The sequence below is a fragment of the Podarcis pityusensis genome (assembly GCF_964106645.2).
Source record: "Podarcis pityusensis genome assembly, chromosome: 11".
Classification (NCBI taxonomy): domain Eukaryota; kingdom Metazoa; phylum Chordata; class Lepidosauria; order Squamata; family Lacertidae; genus Podarcis; species Podarcis pityusensis.
Genome location: NC_138036.1, coordinates 43,010,683 through 43,028,084, shown reverse-complemented (window position 1 = coordinate 43,028,084; position 17,402 = coordinate 43,010,683). Strand labels below are relative to the sequence as shown.

The window sequence follows — 17,402 nt, the reverse complement described above, 5'->3', positions numbered from 1 at the left end:
AATTACTAATGAATTTGTAGGTGTCTCGCTTCAAGATAGCTCCTAATTGGCTCATGACACTTGCGTAATATCTCATATATATTTTCACTGCCCAGAAAGCGTTATACTTTATTCATGCTCCATAGGAGAGGAATCTTAACGTTAGAAGATTGATTTCTTAGGAGAGATGAGAATGCTGCCCTTTCAACGCCAAGTGTAGATCAGAAGTACGTGGAGAACTAGCACCTGCCCTCACTTTGGTACAGGAAATAAAAATGGCAGCTGCTTATTTTTGAGTAGATGCGACAAAAATATTAGCATAAATATAATTCTAGCAAACGTTGTATTCACAGAGGACCTAACACCTGAGGATATCAAAGTGCTTTACCAGCACTAATTAAAGCAGAGCAAATGTTGGAAACCAGCCAATGCCTAGACTGGGTTTTGAAGCCATGAGAGAATTACTTTGCACACACCCTGTCAACACCCCAGATGAATTCCTTAGCGGAGATAGCAATGGGGAAATACAAGTGCCACTTGCCTAATTTCTTGCTCTAATATGCTAAACTGATGAAGACAAACTTACATATTACACTGTTCGTTTCCTTTTTCCAACTTTTACCTATCAGGATAAGTCATTGCCATAGTTTAAAGCAGGGTTTGGTAATTGTGATCTGATCAAAGTGCCAGCAGAATACTCCAGAGGAACAGCCAACTAAGCTTTCCTGGCGCCTAATGGCTAAGAGGGAGCTGTATGGCACAATATGGAAGTTGTTCACCCAAGTCTAGGGACCACAAATGGTTGTCCAAGCATATTTCAAGATATCTTTGTCACTGGTATATAGTATACACTGTAAGCCAACTCTGTTGCAGAGTTGACTCTGAATAAGATAAAGGTAAAGGTAAAGGGACCCCTGACCATTAGGTCCAGTCGTGACCGACTCTGGGGTTGCGGCGCTCATCTCACTTTATTGGCCGAGGGAGCCAGCGTACAGCTTCCGGGTCATGTGGCCAGCATGACTAAGCCGCTTCTGGTGAACCAGAGCAGCGCACGGAAATGTTGTTTATCTTCCCGCCGGAGCGGTACCTATTTATCTACTTGCACTTTGACGTGCTTTTGAATTGCTAGGTTGGTAGGAGCAGGGACCGAGCAACAGGAGCTCACCCCGTCATGGGGATTCGAACCGCCGACCTTCTGATCGGCAAGTCCTAGGCTCTGTGGTTTAACCCACAGCGCCACCCGCGTCCCACGAAAAAGACTGATACCCTAACTTTAAATCAAATTGTCAGGAAGGAACACAAAAAATATTTTTAAATGCAAAAAACACACATAATTGCATGTCAGAGCCCCAAGCCTCCCTCATGAGAATAAGGACACAAGGACACATAATTTTACGTTAATGTTAATGGACAAAATTTAGGCCACAACTTTATTGGTTACAGAATGTGAGTGGTATTGGCTTAGACATTGGCATCAACAGACTATATCTGACTCCTGCCCACCTTGCAGGAAGTCTGGAAGGGTAAACCACCAGTAGGGGGAGGCCCACTGATGTGGATCGACTCGAACACCCCCTGGGTTCCCGCTGGGGTCGTGGCATGGCCCTAGCCCCTCCCTGGGCTTCAGACGAGATCCACACCCCCGGATTCCTTTAAGAGAATACCCTTGAGCACGGAGGGGCAGATGATGGCTGCACCTCCCCTTCCCCAAACATCGCTATTCCAATGCCTAACCACCAAACCTTACAAAGTTGGGACGATTGCTACGAGGTAGGCGAAGACCAAGTGGCTGGTGCCCCTCAACAGCGACCAACCGAAGTCCATAGCAAGGCCAATGATGCAACCTGATCAGAGGGTGGGAGGGCGGGAGATCTGTGGCACGAGGCTGAAAAGGGACGATTCAGCGTCGCACCATGGTTTAAATTGGCCCTGGCCATGCCCCCCAAGCCACCTGCTTGGCTAACTGGCATGACCGTGCCTCCCCAGCATAAAGGGAGGCCCCCCACACTGAGGGAGGAGGCTTGGCGGCTCGCCCGCAACACATCCCCACAAAGAGGTGGCGCCGATAAAGTAGAAAATGGCCAATATATGTAAGTTGCATTAAAATAATATACAAGGCAGAGGATAGCAAAATATAATTCAGTTATTTTTGTGTTGTTTTTAAAGCTACCTTTACCTGTTCTTTATGATGTTTATGAATCACCTTGACACACATGTAGAAGATGATTCATAAATCAATGAAATTAATTAAAAATTAAAATAATCTGTTTTGCCAACTGCATCGTTGGGAAGGCAGGGAGTCCTTTGTAAAAAATAAAATAAGCAATAAATAATCAGAGCAACAAAAATGTAATTGGCAAGCTCCTCTTCTCCTTCATGCATTTTTTGTTTAATTCACATGCCAGGTTTGAAAGTTTGGCCTCAGCCAAATATTGGTTTGCAATATTAATTTTCACCAAGCTGCGGTGGGGAGGAGGAATTGTTTATATGGCTCATACTGTCTCATATTTTGGATTAAAAACCTCTAGGCTAAAAAGAATAGCATCTGCTGAGATAAATAAGATACTTTTCCTACTCAGGAAATGAACTGAAGTTGTTCTCTACCTAAGTTTGCATTGTGAAAGTGATGTAACACATGTTGTGTTTAGTATAGATAAATGGTCTTTTTGGAAGAATAGCAAATGAAGCTCACTAAAGCTTGTGTGTGTAAGTGTTAGCATTGTGATAAGCCCATCCTCTTTACCACTCAGAGGTAATTCAGGTTTTAAAATGAAGAGCTAATTGCAGAGAGTCGACATAAATGAGCAAACAAATTAGCCTTCTGACCAAAAAAAGACAGCTCTTTGACTGCATGGTAATTGTTTTTTGTCTAAAGCTAATTATTGTTGGCTTGTGTTGTGCCTAATAATTAACTTATTCATAGAACATTAATCCACGTTTATAGGTCTTCATTATCTTGTACTTTAATTTGTCCTGTTTGGGGCTTGGTTTTCTTGCCTACTTTAGCATGTATCGCATAGAACCTTCAAGTACTGCTTTGATCCAATTTTAACTTAGCCTTTTGGTATATTTTGAATGTTTGCTTGGCGTCGTGGACAAAAGGTACCTCATGCTTCAGTATTCCTAAATAGTTTAAAAAGCTATACTTTCAATATGCCTGAGTTCACACTGAAGCAGGGCAATGTGAAGAGCAAATAGTCATATTTGTTTTCCTTTGACTTAATTCATTCTTCCCTTCTGTCTCCTAAAATCCATTGCAGCTGTTACTGCAACTGGAAAACTGAAATAAATGATTTCTGAGCATTGGAAAGTGGGAGGAGGGAATCATTGAAGCTCCTCTTCAGTGATTGGAAAAACCACTATGTGGTTCTTTTAATCATGAAGAAAGACACAGTCTTCAAGACTCCCCCCTCCTCACCCCCATTCAGTTTATTTACATAGGTAAACCACTAGCAATTATAGCTGCACAGAATCTTAGCAATAATGAGCACTTTTAAGCAACCATTAATTTAATTTAGAGCTTAAGACAAGTTCCCCGGATACCCCAATGTTACTTGCACATGCCACATAGAGATGAGAAGGAATTGTGCAAAATGCCTTTTACAAAGCCATGTATGTGTGTGTACACACACACTCTTTTCCAACTATTTTAATGAGTGCTTTTACGCAGAACATTCCGTTGGGTTGTTTACTTACTCGTTATATATGCTAAATGTGCTACAAGTTTTTTCAGAGTAATTCTTAAACTACCATTCAAAGTGATTATGAGGATAAAATTTCAGTACCTGACATCCTGGAAGGAAGAGTCAGGTGTAATGATAGATAAGAGAGTGAAATAATATTCTAAAACAATCTAAATAACCATGCCACCTGTTTGGTAAGATGGTTTAATGCACCTAATCATCTCCTTTTTAATAAGTATGTGGTGGATTTTGTGAACTTCAGAGGTCATATTCTAACGAAAGTTTTGTGGATATTGGTAGCTTATTAGATGCATGGTAGTTTTTGTAATGCTTACTTATTGTGATTATAGGACCATCAGTTGTGCTGTTTCTCTTAGGTGGTTAAAAAAAAAGAAAAAATCATTTGTCTGTGGCTCATTCCTCAGGGAAGAAGATGAGTATTCAGAACTGCGATCAGAACTTAGTCATAGTCAACATGAGGTCAATGAAGATTCACACAGCCTGGATCAAGATCAAACTTCTGTTTCAGTCCCAGAGAACCAGTCTACAATGGTCACAGCAGACATGGGTGAGCAATATTTTGAATGCCTCTCATGGTAGTAGCAGAATACTACAGCAGCTTTCATAAGACAGAGTAAAAAACTTGAAAGCAAAAGTAAGGGATATGGTGGGGCATCTTATTATTAGACTTAAAAGTATATATTATTCAAGCTGTCCTGAACAGCAGCACATAATAAAAACAAGCATTTAACAAACATTTTAAAAAAAAACAAACCCTTAATTTTTATTATTTCTTAGTACATGATACAGAAAATGAAAATAAAATAAACAAACAAATACTGATACAAAATCTACCAAAAGAAAATACATATACACACCCTACACTACAAACAAAAACCCTACACATACCCGTGACTTCCCTCCACCACGACTTGAGTTCCTTTGGTTCAAATTGCATTCTTTGGATAATACACCTTATAACCGTTTCTAATTATTATTCTCGCTTGTACTTTACATACTTAATCCATGCATATCAGCATATTCTTTTTAGAGCAGTGTTTTTCCATACTGCTCCATTAAATGTCCATAACAAACATTTAATAATATATTAGCAGTAGAGCATAATTGAGCAACTTTTTGTAAGCAAAAAGGGGGAAATGGAAGCTAAACTTACATCATCTTCAATAGACAATGAGTCCTGACCCTTTAATTTTAGAAAGCTCACAAAAATATTTGGGGCTATGTCTGATGTTTGAAACCAGAAGTCACAAACATATAAACAAAATCTTTCATTCTCGCATGTCCATCTAATTTTTTTCTACTTCTAATTATTAGTTTACAAGATTATTTAGCAGTAGTTTCTTCTTAAATATCACCCTTGGTTATTATTTGGTGATTTCTGTTTTCTTTTATTCAGTGCTGCATGTAGCTGTATCATCCATTGCTTCTCAGCACTGCATAATCAATGTTCTTTCAAAGCCTCTTGCTTTCAGAAAGCTGTGTAATTTCTCTACAGATGGCAGGTTTCAAAGTAACATTTGGCTGAATTGGGAAGTGCTAAGGACATTTGTTTGTGTCAGAGTGACTCTGATAATGATGGCTTTTGTCAAACTCCAGCAGGTTTTCTGGTTCAAAAACCTAGGCTTACAGCCAGCATGTTCTGTTGAAATAACCTGCTCTAACTTTTGGGACAGAGGGATTTGAAATGTTGTGCCATATTTTGCAGGTTCTGAAGGGTCATTGCTATTTAGTTCAGAGGGACAACATATAGATCACACATTCAGTTCTGCTTTCAAGTATATGACTTAGATATATGCTGATTAAAAAAAGGCTTGAAACCGCACCCACCGAAAAGTAGATTGTTCCCCACCATATTGTTGAAGCAGTATGAAATACTGAAGTTCCCCAAAGAACAAAGAAAATGGCTGGCTGGTAGCCATTTTCTTGATGATGTTTCACCCTTAAGCATGAAGGTTTACCATGCAGAATTCATAGCTGTTCAACTATGGGATAACCTTCCTGTAAAGGGAAAATTAATACAGAGCATCTGTAATCTTACTCCCTTGTTTGTGGTGTTAGACAGACACGATTAATATTGGTTAAGTTCTGTGGTGCTAGGGACGGCTGAAGGAATTTGGCTCCGTATGTTCAACTGTAACGTTGCCCAAGGCAAGGTTATAGATGACTGATACAGTGATGTAGGAGGAGAACATTATGAACTTCAGGGGTTTAGATTTGTGAAGATACGCTTGTCTTAAAATGAACAATTTATGATACATATCTTGCCAGTTCCCAGACCTGGCCTGAAACAAATTGATATAACAGGACAAGAATATGAGATAACAGGACAAGGCATTCTCCCTTGTATTTTGAAATGCCTTACACTACAGTTTAACCACTTTGGCTCTATACAGCCAGTGTGGTGTAGTGGTTAAGAGCAGTGGACCGGGTTCGATTCCCCGCTCCTCCACATGCAGCTGCTGGGTGACCTTGGGCTAGTCATACTTCTCTGAAGTCTCTCAGCCTCACTCACCTCACAGAGTGTTTGTTGTGGGGGAGGAAGGGAAAGGAGATTGTTAGCCGCTTTGAGACTCCTTAGGGTAGTGATAAAGTGGGATATCAAATCCAAACTCTTCTTCTCTTCTTCTTATGTAAATCCAAGTGGGGGCTAAAACATTTAAGAGTCTGCTTCTCTTGTCGTTCAGATTCAGAGCAATAAAAAGGCCATAGAATATCAGAATATAAAAACTTTTAGTGAAGCTACTTAAACAAGCGGCTGCATTCATTCTTTCTCTCTCATTCTCTCTCTCTCCCACACTCACACTCATACACACACAACACACACTATATGTTTCATTGGGGCTTTCTAGCAGTTTTTGGAACAGGAGTTCCCACAGCTGAGAAGACAAGTGTAAATTAAAACTTTGGCTTGTCTTGATTGCTGGCGCTCCTCGTAGTGAAATTTGTAAAGATGGCCCTGATTGCTACATCTGTTTCCTGCAAATAGTGGTAGTGGATATCACAACACAATTTTGCAAGTTTTAAAAAAAATGTATTTTCATTCCTCTTGATTTTGTATGTGTTTTATTTTATCACCGAATTCTCTGGTACATTCACTTAAGCCCCCCACCCCCTTTGAGCCCCTTCTGTTGGATACACTCAGAATGCAAATCTATCTTGAGATGAAAAGGTGGAACTGCACATTGCACGAATGCAGAAACCTCATTGACATACGAAGCTAGACTCACATGTCATGATATACTAGTAAATTTAGATATGCCTCTCTACTGCTACAGGCAATAAAACATCAAGGGCTAAAACAGCTAATCTCCCTTGCTGTATGTTGTAAATCCTATGACTGGGTTTAATCTACTTTCTCCTTGAGATGTGGGTCTCTCTAGCCTTGTTATAAAGTCTTATTTCCTGGGAGGAAAGCTGCCTGAGGGCTAGAACTTAGAATACAAGAGCTTGTTTGGGGCAAGGCATTGTCTTGTAAAATGTGACAAAATGTGTACAAATTGTTATGGCGCTTCAGGAATGCAGGCAACACAAATAGGTTTTTATCAGTTCAGCAATCTCCTTGGTGCATCTGTGAGAAACTGTATTTATAAAAACAAACATTTTGCAGCTGAATAGCTTCTAATGCAGGAAAATGGTTTTTAAGTGGAGCCGACAGGGCAGAGATATTTTTTTATGGGGACTATTAAAACACTTTTTGCACATGAACGGACTTCAGAAGACTCCCATGCTCTCCTTTTTACCAATCCACATTGATAATAGCATGGAATATGATTTGTTGAGCAATTTACTCAGTGTTCTTCCCAGATTAAAGCATACCTGTAGGACTCCTGTGAAGGTCTAGTGTGCAGGGCTTGTGCTCTGCTGTGTCCATGTTGCAACAGAGAAAAGAGTGTCTCACATGGAGCAATGAGTTGGATTATGGGGGTTGAATTAGATTTGGAATTGGATGAAATAGCATCTCCAGATGCAACCAGGACCAGCATGATATGATATGATTTCTTACCCACTCTTCACTGTAGCATCCCAATGTAGATTACAACAATGTAAGAATACAAAACTTAATTCTGTTAATACAATTTACAGTCTAAAGGTAAAGGGTAAAGGGACCCCTGACCATTAGGTCCAGTCATGGCCGACTCAGGTTGCGGCGCTCATCTCGCTTTATTGGCCGAGGGAGCCGAAGTACAGCTTCCGGGTCATGTGGCCAGCAGGACTAAGCCGCTTCTGGTGAACCAGAGCAGCGCACGGAAACGCCGTTTACCTTCCAGTCGGAGCGGTACCTATTTATCTACTTGCACTTTGACGTGCTTTTGAACTGCTAGGTTGGCAGGAGCAGGGACTGAGCAACGGGAGCTCACCCCGTCGCGGGGATTTGAACCACCAACCTTCTGATCGGCAAGTCCTAGGCTCTGTGGTTTAACCCACAGCGTCACCTGCTTCCCTCAAAATTTACAGTCTAGGCAACCTTAATTTCAAACATGTATTAAACATTTATTTGTATATTGTCCCCATGAAAATTGTGCCTCCAGTGGCAGTGCTGGTAGACATATTATACCTGTTCTATGCTTCAATCCTCAAGTATAGGAACTAGAAACATTTTTTAAATAATGGGGGGTGGGATTGTGCTTTCAATCAAGAAACCGCAGGTTGCACAAAAATGCTGCTAGGGCCACATTCAGCTACCATTTATCCAAAAAGGAGGGACTTTGTAAGTGCAGCTGTGATTTTAATGGCCTTTCTGTTAGCATGTATTTGGCTGTCCATTGAATTAGATTGTGGGTGTATGTTAGAGGAGACAATGCAGATCAAAAACACTTCACTACAATGCTAATTGTGTAGCCACAACTTTTTCCCACTCCTGTACTGTACTTGCACTGTAATAAATTGTCTGTTTCTCTGTTGGGGTGCTTCATGCCAGAAAGTAATAAGTATCTGGATATTAATTGTTTTGTGATGTGTTTTCTTAATTGTGAACTCAAGCCCTAGATGCTTTGATGATGCTACTCTGTAGAGGCAAAAGAAGCCAGAATGAATTCATCCATATTTACATATTGAGAACATCTGCTAATGCTTGCCCATTAAATCTGAGCTGGATGTGGATACAATTAATATAAAATTGGCATTGCACTAATAATTATTTATCAGTAGATTCCTGGAGAAAAGGACTCTGTAATATTTGAAGAAGCAACTTTTTCTCATACTAATGCCTTAGAGAATTAAAACATAATTCTCCGTTTAAAAGAATTAAACAATAAAATGCAATTCTAAAATAAAATACTAAAATGTAAAACACTAGGTTTGTGAAAATTAATTGCCTCATCTTGCTTAACCCCAGCCTTGTAAGAGGCAGCCAATATTCATTTATGGAAAAATGCTCAGGTTCAGAATTATATGGGTCTCCAGTGGGAAGCAAATAACCCCTGTTTTTATCTGTGGTCAGTCACTGGTGAGCCAAAGCTCTGTTCTCTCTTTGAGAAGCATAGGCATAAGATGCCCTGCAGGACATAACACAGTACTGTAATTATTCAAGAAAAAGAAATCGGCAGAAGAACAATGATGAAGGCTAGAACAATGGAAAGCAGATGGGTTAGCAGTATATGCAAATGTTAGACAGTATGAACTTCATTTTAAAATAATGTTTTCCTGGTGTTAAACCTTTTTAGATTAAGTCATTACTCTTGATCAGCACATAGCAAAACGTTTCCAGCATTCCCAAACTTTCCAAGCAAGGTTTTCTCTGGGCTATAATCAGAAATGGTTGCTTCCATCTCATTTTGTGTAGCTCTCGTACTTATGAAAAAGAAATGGTTTATCATAGGTTTAAGTGCTACTGAGTCCAGCCCCTTCTCACCATTACCACTAGCGTGAGGCCAGGCTGACAGTCTAGATGTGCCATAAGCAGGAAGCAAGATCTACACACTTGCTGCTGTGGCAACACGCAGTTACCATGCTTCAGATAGTAATAATAAAAAAAGATGTTTGCAAAACAAATTACTCCACTCATGCTCCATGCCACATGGGAAAAAAATGTTGAAGGCCACCAAGCAGTCTTTCTTGGGGGTCAGGGAAGGAGATATTCCTTCCTGCTTCCAATAACATCACAAAATGACACACACACCCCACCGCCAATTCAGTCACATGTGAAAGACTTCTTTGTTTGTAAGCATTTCCTGATCTTGAAAGCCAAGCACGCAGATTTCAAGCTTGTCTAGGTGTTAGCCCCACAGTAAATTAGTAACTTTCAAGATTACCTTGATGTTGTTTGTGCTTGGGAGATTGTGAAGAGAAATGTTTGCCGATTTGAGTTACCTCTTGCAGGTGTGCAACCTTCTCCTCCCCACCCTCAAGATTAAGATTGAATGGAAACTCTGTCTATTGGTGACTTGGAATGTATGTCTGACATGTTCTTTCTGCCCCACAGATACCTGTAGTGACTTGAACTCCGAACTGCAGAGAGTGCTGACGGGACTGGAGAATGTTGTCTGTGGGAGGAAGAAGAGCAGCTGCAGTTTGTCTGTGGCAGATGTGGACAGACACATTGAACAGCTTACCACTGCCAGTGAACACTGTGATTTAGCCATTAAGGTGTGGAAACATTAGCTGGTTGCTAATCTTTATTACGTAATTTCTGACATAATAGAGCATAATTTGTACCTATATGGCGTCTTTCATAAGATAATCAAAGCACATGTTGTCATACAGTTCCGATAACAGTTGAGCAATAAAGCCTGTTTTACTGAAAGGATAATTAAGTCACAGAGACATCTTACCTATAAAAACGGGCTGAAAACTGGTTGTTGCCTGACATCTTATCTGCAGAGCTTTCTCTTGTCATTAAGCTAACCTGTTGTCACGTTACAGAATATTCACAAACATTTTAACTGTTGAGTGCCACTGTGTTGGCAATATCATACCAAGGAGTTTTGTGCATTGTAGAGGCTTTAGGTTGGCCTGTAGAGATGGAAACCAGGCCCAAGAGGTAGAGAAATTATGGGACAAGGGAGCACCGATTCAGAAAAAAGGAAGAAAGAGAGTACAATCTGAAGGAAAGGTAGATTGAGAAGGCCAGTCCATGGTGGAAATAATAGGTTCAAAAGTGAAGTTGAAAGGGCATGGGGGAGAGGTTTACATAGGGATGGGTGGAACTGGAAACAACCTAGCTGTTCCTGAAGTCATTTCAGATATTATATACTTGTCTCACTGCGTGCTTAATTGTAGGTGGTTTCAGTAGCGTAGGGCCTTCAATGCAGTAGGATATGAACTTCCTGCTCATTGTGACAGTGATGGCATTTGGTATTCTCTGCAATCCGACAACTGTGCATGGTTTAGCTGTAACATTTGACTTTCTAGCAAATGGGTCTGTTTTAGATAAAGTTAGAAAGAAGCCACTGTGTTTATCTTCATTGGTTGTTTCCATTGTAGAAGCTATGTTTGGTTTCTTCTTTTTCATCAATCTTTGTCAAACATGCTCTCTGTGGGAGATATCCCAGTGCAGAGAAAACATTCTGCATTTGCTAAGGGGTTTTAAATGAGAAACAGGATAGGTGAAAAGACCTCTTGTTCAAATATTACTCTATTTTCCTAGAATTTGCCTTAGGTATAAGAGTTTAATGCCAGGTTATTAAGGTTCTCTTATTCTAAGGTTGGTGTGTGGCTGTTTTTTGGTGTGTGTTTTTTAAAAGAAAAAGCACAATAAAATATTTTCCAGTTCTGGGAGCAAGAATAACAATAGTGTCTGAATAAATGTAATACTGCTCTTTTCTTTTCGCATAGAACATTTAAAAGGATGGCCTCGTATGCAGAATCTGTTCAATGATTTTGCATCCTATTGTGTTCATGTTAGAAGCACTGTGTATTTTGGAAGTCAGGGATTGCAGTTTGTTTAATCTTTTCCACCTCCCACATGTGAGGTCAAGAGGGAAGGCTGCAGCCTTCCCTTTCTTGCTGTGGTTACTCCATTGGAAACTGCCAAGTAGATAGTAAGGGGCTGGCAGTAATCCTCAATCCATCCCTGAGATGGTATACTTTAGCATTTGCTTTACTTTCACAATAAATATGAGATGTGGCCTATAGGGTAAAATTATGGAAGATAGAAGAGACACTGCAAAAATTCCTCTAAAGGGAGAGACGTCTGAGCGCATGTAGTTTGCATATAAAAGAGGATTCACATAGACTCTTCTCACCTTCTGTACTTCCCTAAATTCCATACTTCATTGGCATTTTAAGAGAGACATTGTCAGAGTTATGAAAAGTCCCCTGGTGAATTTATTTTTGTACTTTGAATTGTGCAGCGTAGCTAAAGCACACTGAGAAGCAGCTTACAGTGCACATTTAGCTTTGAGTGTTAACAGCGCTGGTAAATGTTTGACCGAAGTGAAATCTGGTAGTTTGTGTAAGTAAACATTTCCCTGCTTTGCAGACAGAAAGGGCCTTGAATCAAGATAGGGATAGGTTATCTGATTGGTTATATACATTTTTAAAAATGCCTTGCTTGTTTAGGATACTACTCTTCGGAATAGGCTAAGCTCCAACTGAGTGAGCCTCCTTGTGTAGGAAAGGATAAAAAATTTGACTTTCTAGCTTAGCTACTTGTTCCCATCTCCTTTTTAGAAACAAGAAGTCTCAAAACAAAAAAGAGGGGTAGTGGAACTTGCAAAGCACTGAAACCCCTCTTTTGACTCCATACCTGAAGTCAGGGGTAGAACAAGCTGGGTTTGATTTTTGGCAAAAATGGCTTTATGAGCTAAATGGAGAGGGCTGGAAGGCATAATTAAACGCACAGGCTGAATGCACCCCTCCCTTGGATTAGAACCTTTTAAACAGGAGTGCTCCACATACTGAATTCATTGCCTAGGAAGGCCCACCTCGCCCCTAAGCTGCCCTCTTTTAGGATATATACCAGGCATAGGCAAACTATGGTCCTCCAGATGTTTGGGACTACAGTTCCCATCACCCCTAGCTAACAGGACCAGTGGTCAGGGATGATGGGAATTGTAGTCCCAAACATCTGGAGGGCCGGAGTTTGCCTGTGCCTGATATATACTAATAGCAAACTCATTATTCACATGCGGCTCCTTTATATAGCCTTCATATTTTCCATGTGGAAAACATCAGAAAGCTTGGAGGAACCCCAAGATCTGCAGAAGTACCCCCCAAAAAAGTTTAGGGAACAAGACCTAAGACGAGGCCTAAATAATTTTAACTGAGTGTTGGAGTAGGGGGACAGAAAACCAGGGGGTGGGGGGTGGAGTAGAGTATCTTGGAAGAGTACAAGAAGCTTTAACCTGGCTGAACCAATAGTGGACAGGAAGCCAGTGTAGGTCTTTCAACACTGGTGCCATGTGCTGGCAATATGGTAGTGTGTTTCCATCATCGGTCTAGCAGCAGGATTCTGCACTAGCTGAAGCTTCTGGGCCGTGCATGCAGACTTAATTTCAACTATTTTAAATGGTATTGATTTATTCTGTGTGTTTTGGTATTATGTGTTATGCTTTGTAAAAGCATTGCTGGGAAGCAAGGTAGAAGTATTGTTACTATATACATTCTTATTCCGGTCAAGTTATTTTCATCCTCTTTGGGTTTTCCTCTGTATTGCAATTCTTGTCAAAGGGGAAGAATTCAGGTGCCTTTTGCTTCTTTACTTCTCCCAGAGGGTTCTTGTTTTATTTCCTCCGTCACACTTCAAAAATGAAGTTCACCCACGCATCCAGAATGCCGAAACCTCTGAGGATGGAGGTGGATGGATTTAGTTCCAGAACTTCGCTAGGTATTGGAAATGATGAGAAAAATGTGTATATAAATATAATGAATAAATGAATAATGAGCAAACTGGGAATGTAATCCAGAAATAAACCTTCCCGCAAACATAATGGTAGGTTTCATTGTTTGAAACGAAGAACTAACTAAAATAAAATGTGCTTCTTCTATTCATTTCCACCCACATGCAGTCTAGTTCCTCTGTGAAAGAGGAACTCTATAAAGTGGATTGCTGCTTTTGCAAACTAATTTTCTATTTAAAATGCTACTGCCTCTTACCTTAGGCTTAGGCTGTGTATTGCAGATTTCCCCGGTTCAGCACTCTTTGGTTACAGGCTTGGATAGTTTTCTCTCTGTTGCTCAGCTTTGACATCTTCCAGTAGAAATACAGAGTATTTCCTTAAATCAGGACTCAGCCATGTGCAGTTGGTAGATTTAAATGGCAGTATGGCACACCTTTCAGTCTGAACGTTTACAGTGGGGCAGACTGCTTCTATCCTATCCTTCACTAACATAAGATGTAGTTGGTAGAGCATGAGACCTTAATTTCAGGGTTGTGGGTTCAAACCCCACGTTGGGCAAAATATTCCTCCATTGCAGGAGGTTGGCCTAGGTGACCCTCGTGGTCCCTTCCAGCTCTACAATTCTATAATTGTAATGGCAACTAACTTGCACAGCTTTAAAGTGGTTTAGATATATACGTGGAGCATAAGATTAGCCATTATGACGGAAGACTGCTTCCTATATCAGAGGCAATATGTTCCTGAATACCAGTTGCTGAAAGAAGGCAGGAGACAGGTGAAAACCCATCAGAGAGGTCACGGGACCTTCCTAGAGGGCTTTAAAAGCACTTTCTGCACCAAGCTTTCCTGATATGGAGACCTTTTTCAGCTCTCTACCTTGCTTACCAGCCTTTTGGAAGATTTGTGAGGGCTCTGGAAGAGCCTGCAAGGTTCCTGCGATCTCGCCCGCTCAGCTTGGCAGCATCAGACAGGTAGAAATGGTCACACAGGAGAGCGGTTTTGGGGGGTCCCTCTGACTTTGCATGCAGACCCCTGTAACGTAAGCCCCTTGCAAGTTTCAGGCCTTCATGTCATGTATTGCCTTCATGTCCTGCGCTTGGACTTCCCAAAGGCATTTGGAAGAAAAGGATGCTGGATTAGGTGGGCCTTTGGTCTGATCCAGCAGGCATCTTCTAATGTTCTCAAAGCATCCAGTCATTGATCTGCAACATTTTTGTTAGTGGGTTGTCACCACTCATCTGGTCAACTGCGGCTTTGGTTTTGCTCAGTTAGTGCACCAAAACAGCAGTCCACTTTGTATATCAACTGATTAAGCGGGATGCACACTCTTTCCTGTTTTTCACCTTCATTAGTGTGTTCGATGCCTAATGCCACAGGTTTGCAGTTGCTTCCATTAATGTAACAAGATGTAAACAAAAATGACCATATTTTTTAATTGCTTCATTTCCCCCCCAAAAACAATGCTGGCATTTGCTAATTAAAATGGCTTCTGTAAAATGGAAAAGAGCAAATTGAAATGTGTCCATTAGTGTGAATAATAGTTTAGTGTTTCGTGTATGAATTATTGTTCCTTTGAAATATTCTGCAGACAGTCGAAGAGATTGAAGGTGTGCTCGGGCGGGACCTGTATCCCAACCTGGCTGAAGAGAGGTCTCGCTGGGAGAAGGAACTCGCGGGCTTGAGGGAAGAGAACGAGAGCCTTACGGCAATGCTGTGCAGCAAGGAGGAGGAGCTAAACAGGACGAAAGCCACCATGAATGCCATCCGGGAGGAACGAGACAGATTGCGCAGAAGGGTGAGGCCAATAACCACTTATGTGCCACACTCCGCTACAGAAATGTTAAGAATATTTTGTCAGAATATAAAAGGAGTTGGCAGCAGGCAGGATCCTCGCTTCCAGGCTCCATTTCTCAAGGCATTTACTGTTTTGCTTCCTCATCTGCTGTGTAGTTCTAGTGGAATCTCTCTTCAACCTCTTGAGTTTCTTCAGTTGCCCAGCCTCATCTGCTCAGCACATTATCATATACAGGTGTCCCCCAGTTTCCATGTGACCGACTCATGCATGACCACAATTTTAGTTGCGGTTGTCGTTGGGTTTTTTGATAGTATTTTTGGACTGGAGCAACCGAAAGGGGTTTAGAGGCCTTTTAGAGAGTGCTGCCCACTTAGGTGCTTCTCGCCTATGCATGTGGCAGCTCAAAACATAACCCCCACGGAAGTAGGGGTGCACCTGTATGGAGATTTGAATTGGAAAAACTTGATAGAAGGCTTGACCTTTCCTTGAACAACCAAGATACCAAATGATAACACTTTTCGAAAAAGTTCAATATGATGTGCTGAAGCATGTGTTGTTGTTGTTGTTAATAAAATAATAATAATACATACCACCCTTCATCTGAAGATCACAGGGCGGTTTACAGTATTAAAACACAAAAATAGATAAAAAATTTAAAAAATTGTCCAGTAGCAACTTAGAGACCAACTAAGTTTGTTCTGGGTATAAGCTTTGGTGTGCATGCACACTTCTTCAGATACCTGAATCTGAAGAAGTGTACATGCACACCAAAGCGTACACCCAGAACAAATTTAGTTGGTCTCTAGGGTGCTACTCTCCTGCCAACCTAGCAGTTCGAAAGCACGTCAAAGTGCAAGTAGATAAATAGGTACCGCTCCGTCGGGAAGGTAAACGGCAGTTCTGTGCGCTGCTCTGGTTCGCCAGAAGCAGCTTAGTCATGCTGGCCACATGACCCGGAAGCTGTACGCCGGCGCCCTCGGCCAATAAAGCGAGATGAGTGCCGCAACCCCAGAGTCGGCCACGACTGGACCTAATGGTCAGGGGTCCTTTAAGGTGCTACTGGACAATTTTTTTAATTTTTAATTTATTTCGACTGCGTCAGACCAACACGGCTATCTACCTGAAACAAAAATATATAACACAGTAACAAACAAACAAAATAACACCCTCACCCATAGTTTAAAAGGCCATAGATTAGATAATTAGCCAAAGGTCTGGATGAAGAGGAGTGTTTTTGCCAGGAGAGCTTCCCTTTATTGTTTCTAAGATGCAATACATAACACCGGGGCTTGTGCATAAACATGCGAGTAGAAAGATACAGCAGATCTTCAACAGATGTTTCAACAAATATGCAGGGCCGCAGGTTCCCCATCCCTTTTCTAGAGTACAGTCGTACCTTGGTTTTCGAATAAAATGCATTTCAGAAGTCCATTCGACTTCTGAAACGTTCGGAAACCAAGGCGCGGCTTCCGATTGCCTTCCGATTGTGCAGGCGCACCAGAAACAATAGCGGAAGCCACATTGGATGTTCAACTTCCAAAAAAAATGTTCAAAAACCGGAACACTCACTTCCGGGTTTCAATCGTTCAAGGAGCCGAAATGTACGAGTACCAAGGTGTTTGACAGCCAAGGTATGACTGTATATTCCAATGCGGAACTCTCCTCTTCCCACTCCCCTTGTGAACACAAGAAGTCTAAAGTGTGTTTTTTTATTATCGTGCTAGTTTGAGTTAGAAGAAAACCAATCTTCTCTTATTTTTAATTTGAAGCAGTTCTCATGAACTGGTGACTGAATGGTTCATTTCTGGCTTAAGTCCTTGTTGAGTGTATGGATTATTGTTGCCCAAGGGTAATCAAAAAACTAATTTCTAAAGGCACTTGTGGTTTTTTTCTGTGCTGTGCTAGATTTTGTCATTCACTATTTTCACACTTGTGGTATTCATTTGCAGAAGCCATCTCACTCAAACCTTCGGTCCAGCACAGTCTAATGTGTGTGTGTTGAGTTACTGAAACAGATGGCATGTGTAACCTGCTATGTTGTTTAGTTAGATAACCAGAGCTGTAACGTTTTAAAAGTCTTCTCAAAGCAGTTTGTATGAATCTGTGTGGAAGTCTCATCTGCCAGGAATTCTAGCTCTGTGACGG

The 17,402-nt window shown here is 41.0% G+C and overlaps 1 protein-coding gene across 4 annotated transcripts in view; it reads left to right on the top strand.

The window, feature by feature from the left end:
• Nucleotides 1–17,402, top strand: part of MCC (MCC regulator of WNT signaling pathway) — a 206,757-nt gene that overhangs the window by 140,023 nt on the left and 49,332 nt on the right. For all 4 annotated transcript variants that reach the window (XR_013977152.1, XM_080972405.1, XM_080972406.1 and 1 more), the window contains 3 exons: nt 4,088–4,230; nt 10,105–10,268; nt 15,051–15,257. Coding sequence is in view for 3 of the 4 variants with exons in the window: in XM_080972405.1 (XP_080828531.1) it covers nt 4,088–4,230; nt 10,105–10,268; nt 15,051–15,257 (514 nt within the window). In the remaining variant the exon portion in view is untranslated. The remainder of the gene's footprint in view (nt 1–4,087; nt 4,231–10,104; nt 10,269–15,050; nt 15,258–17,402) is intronic.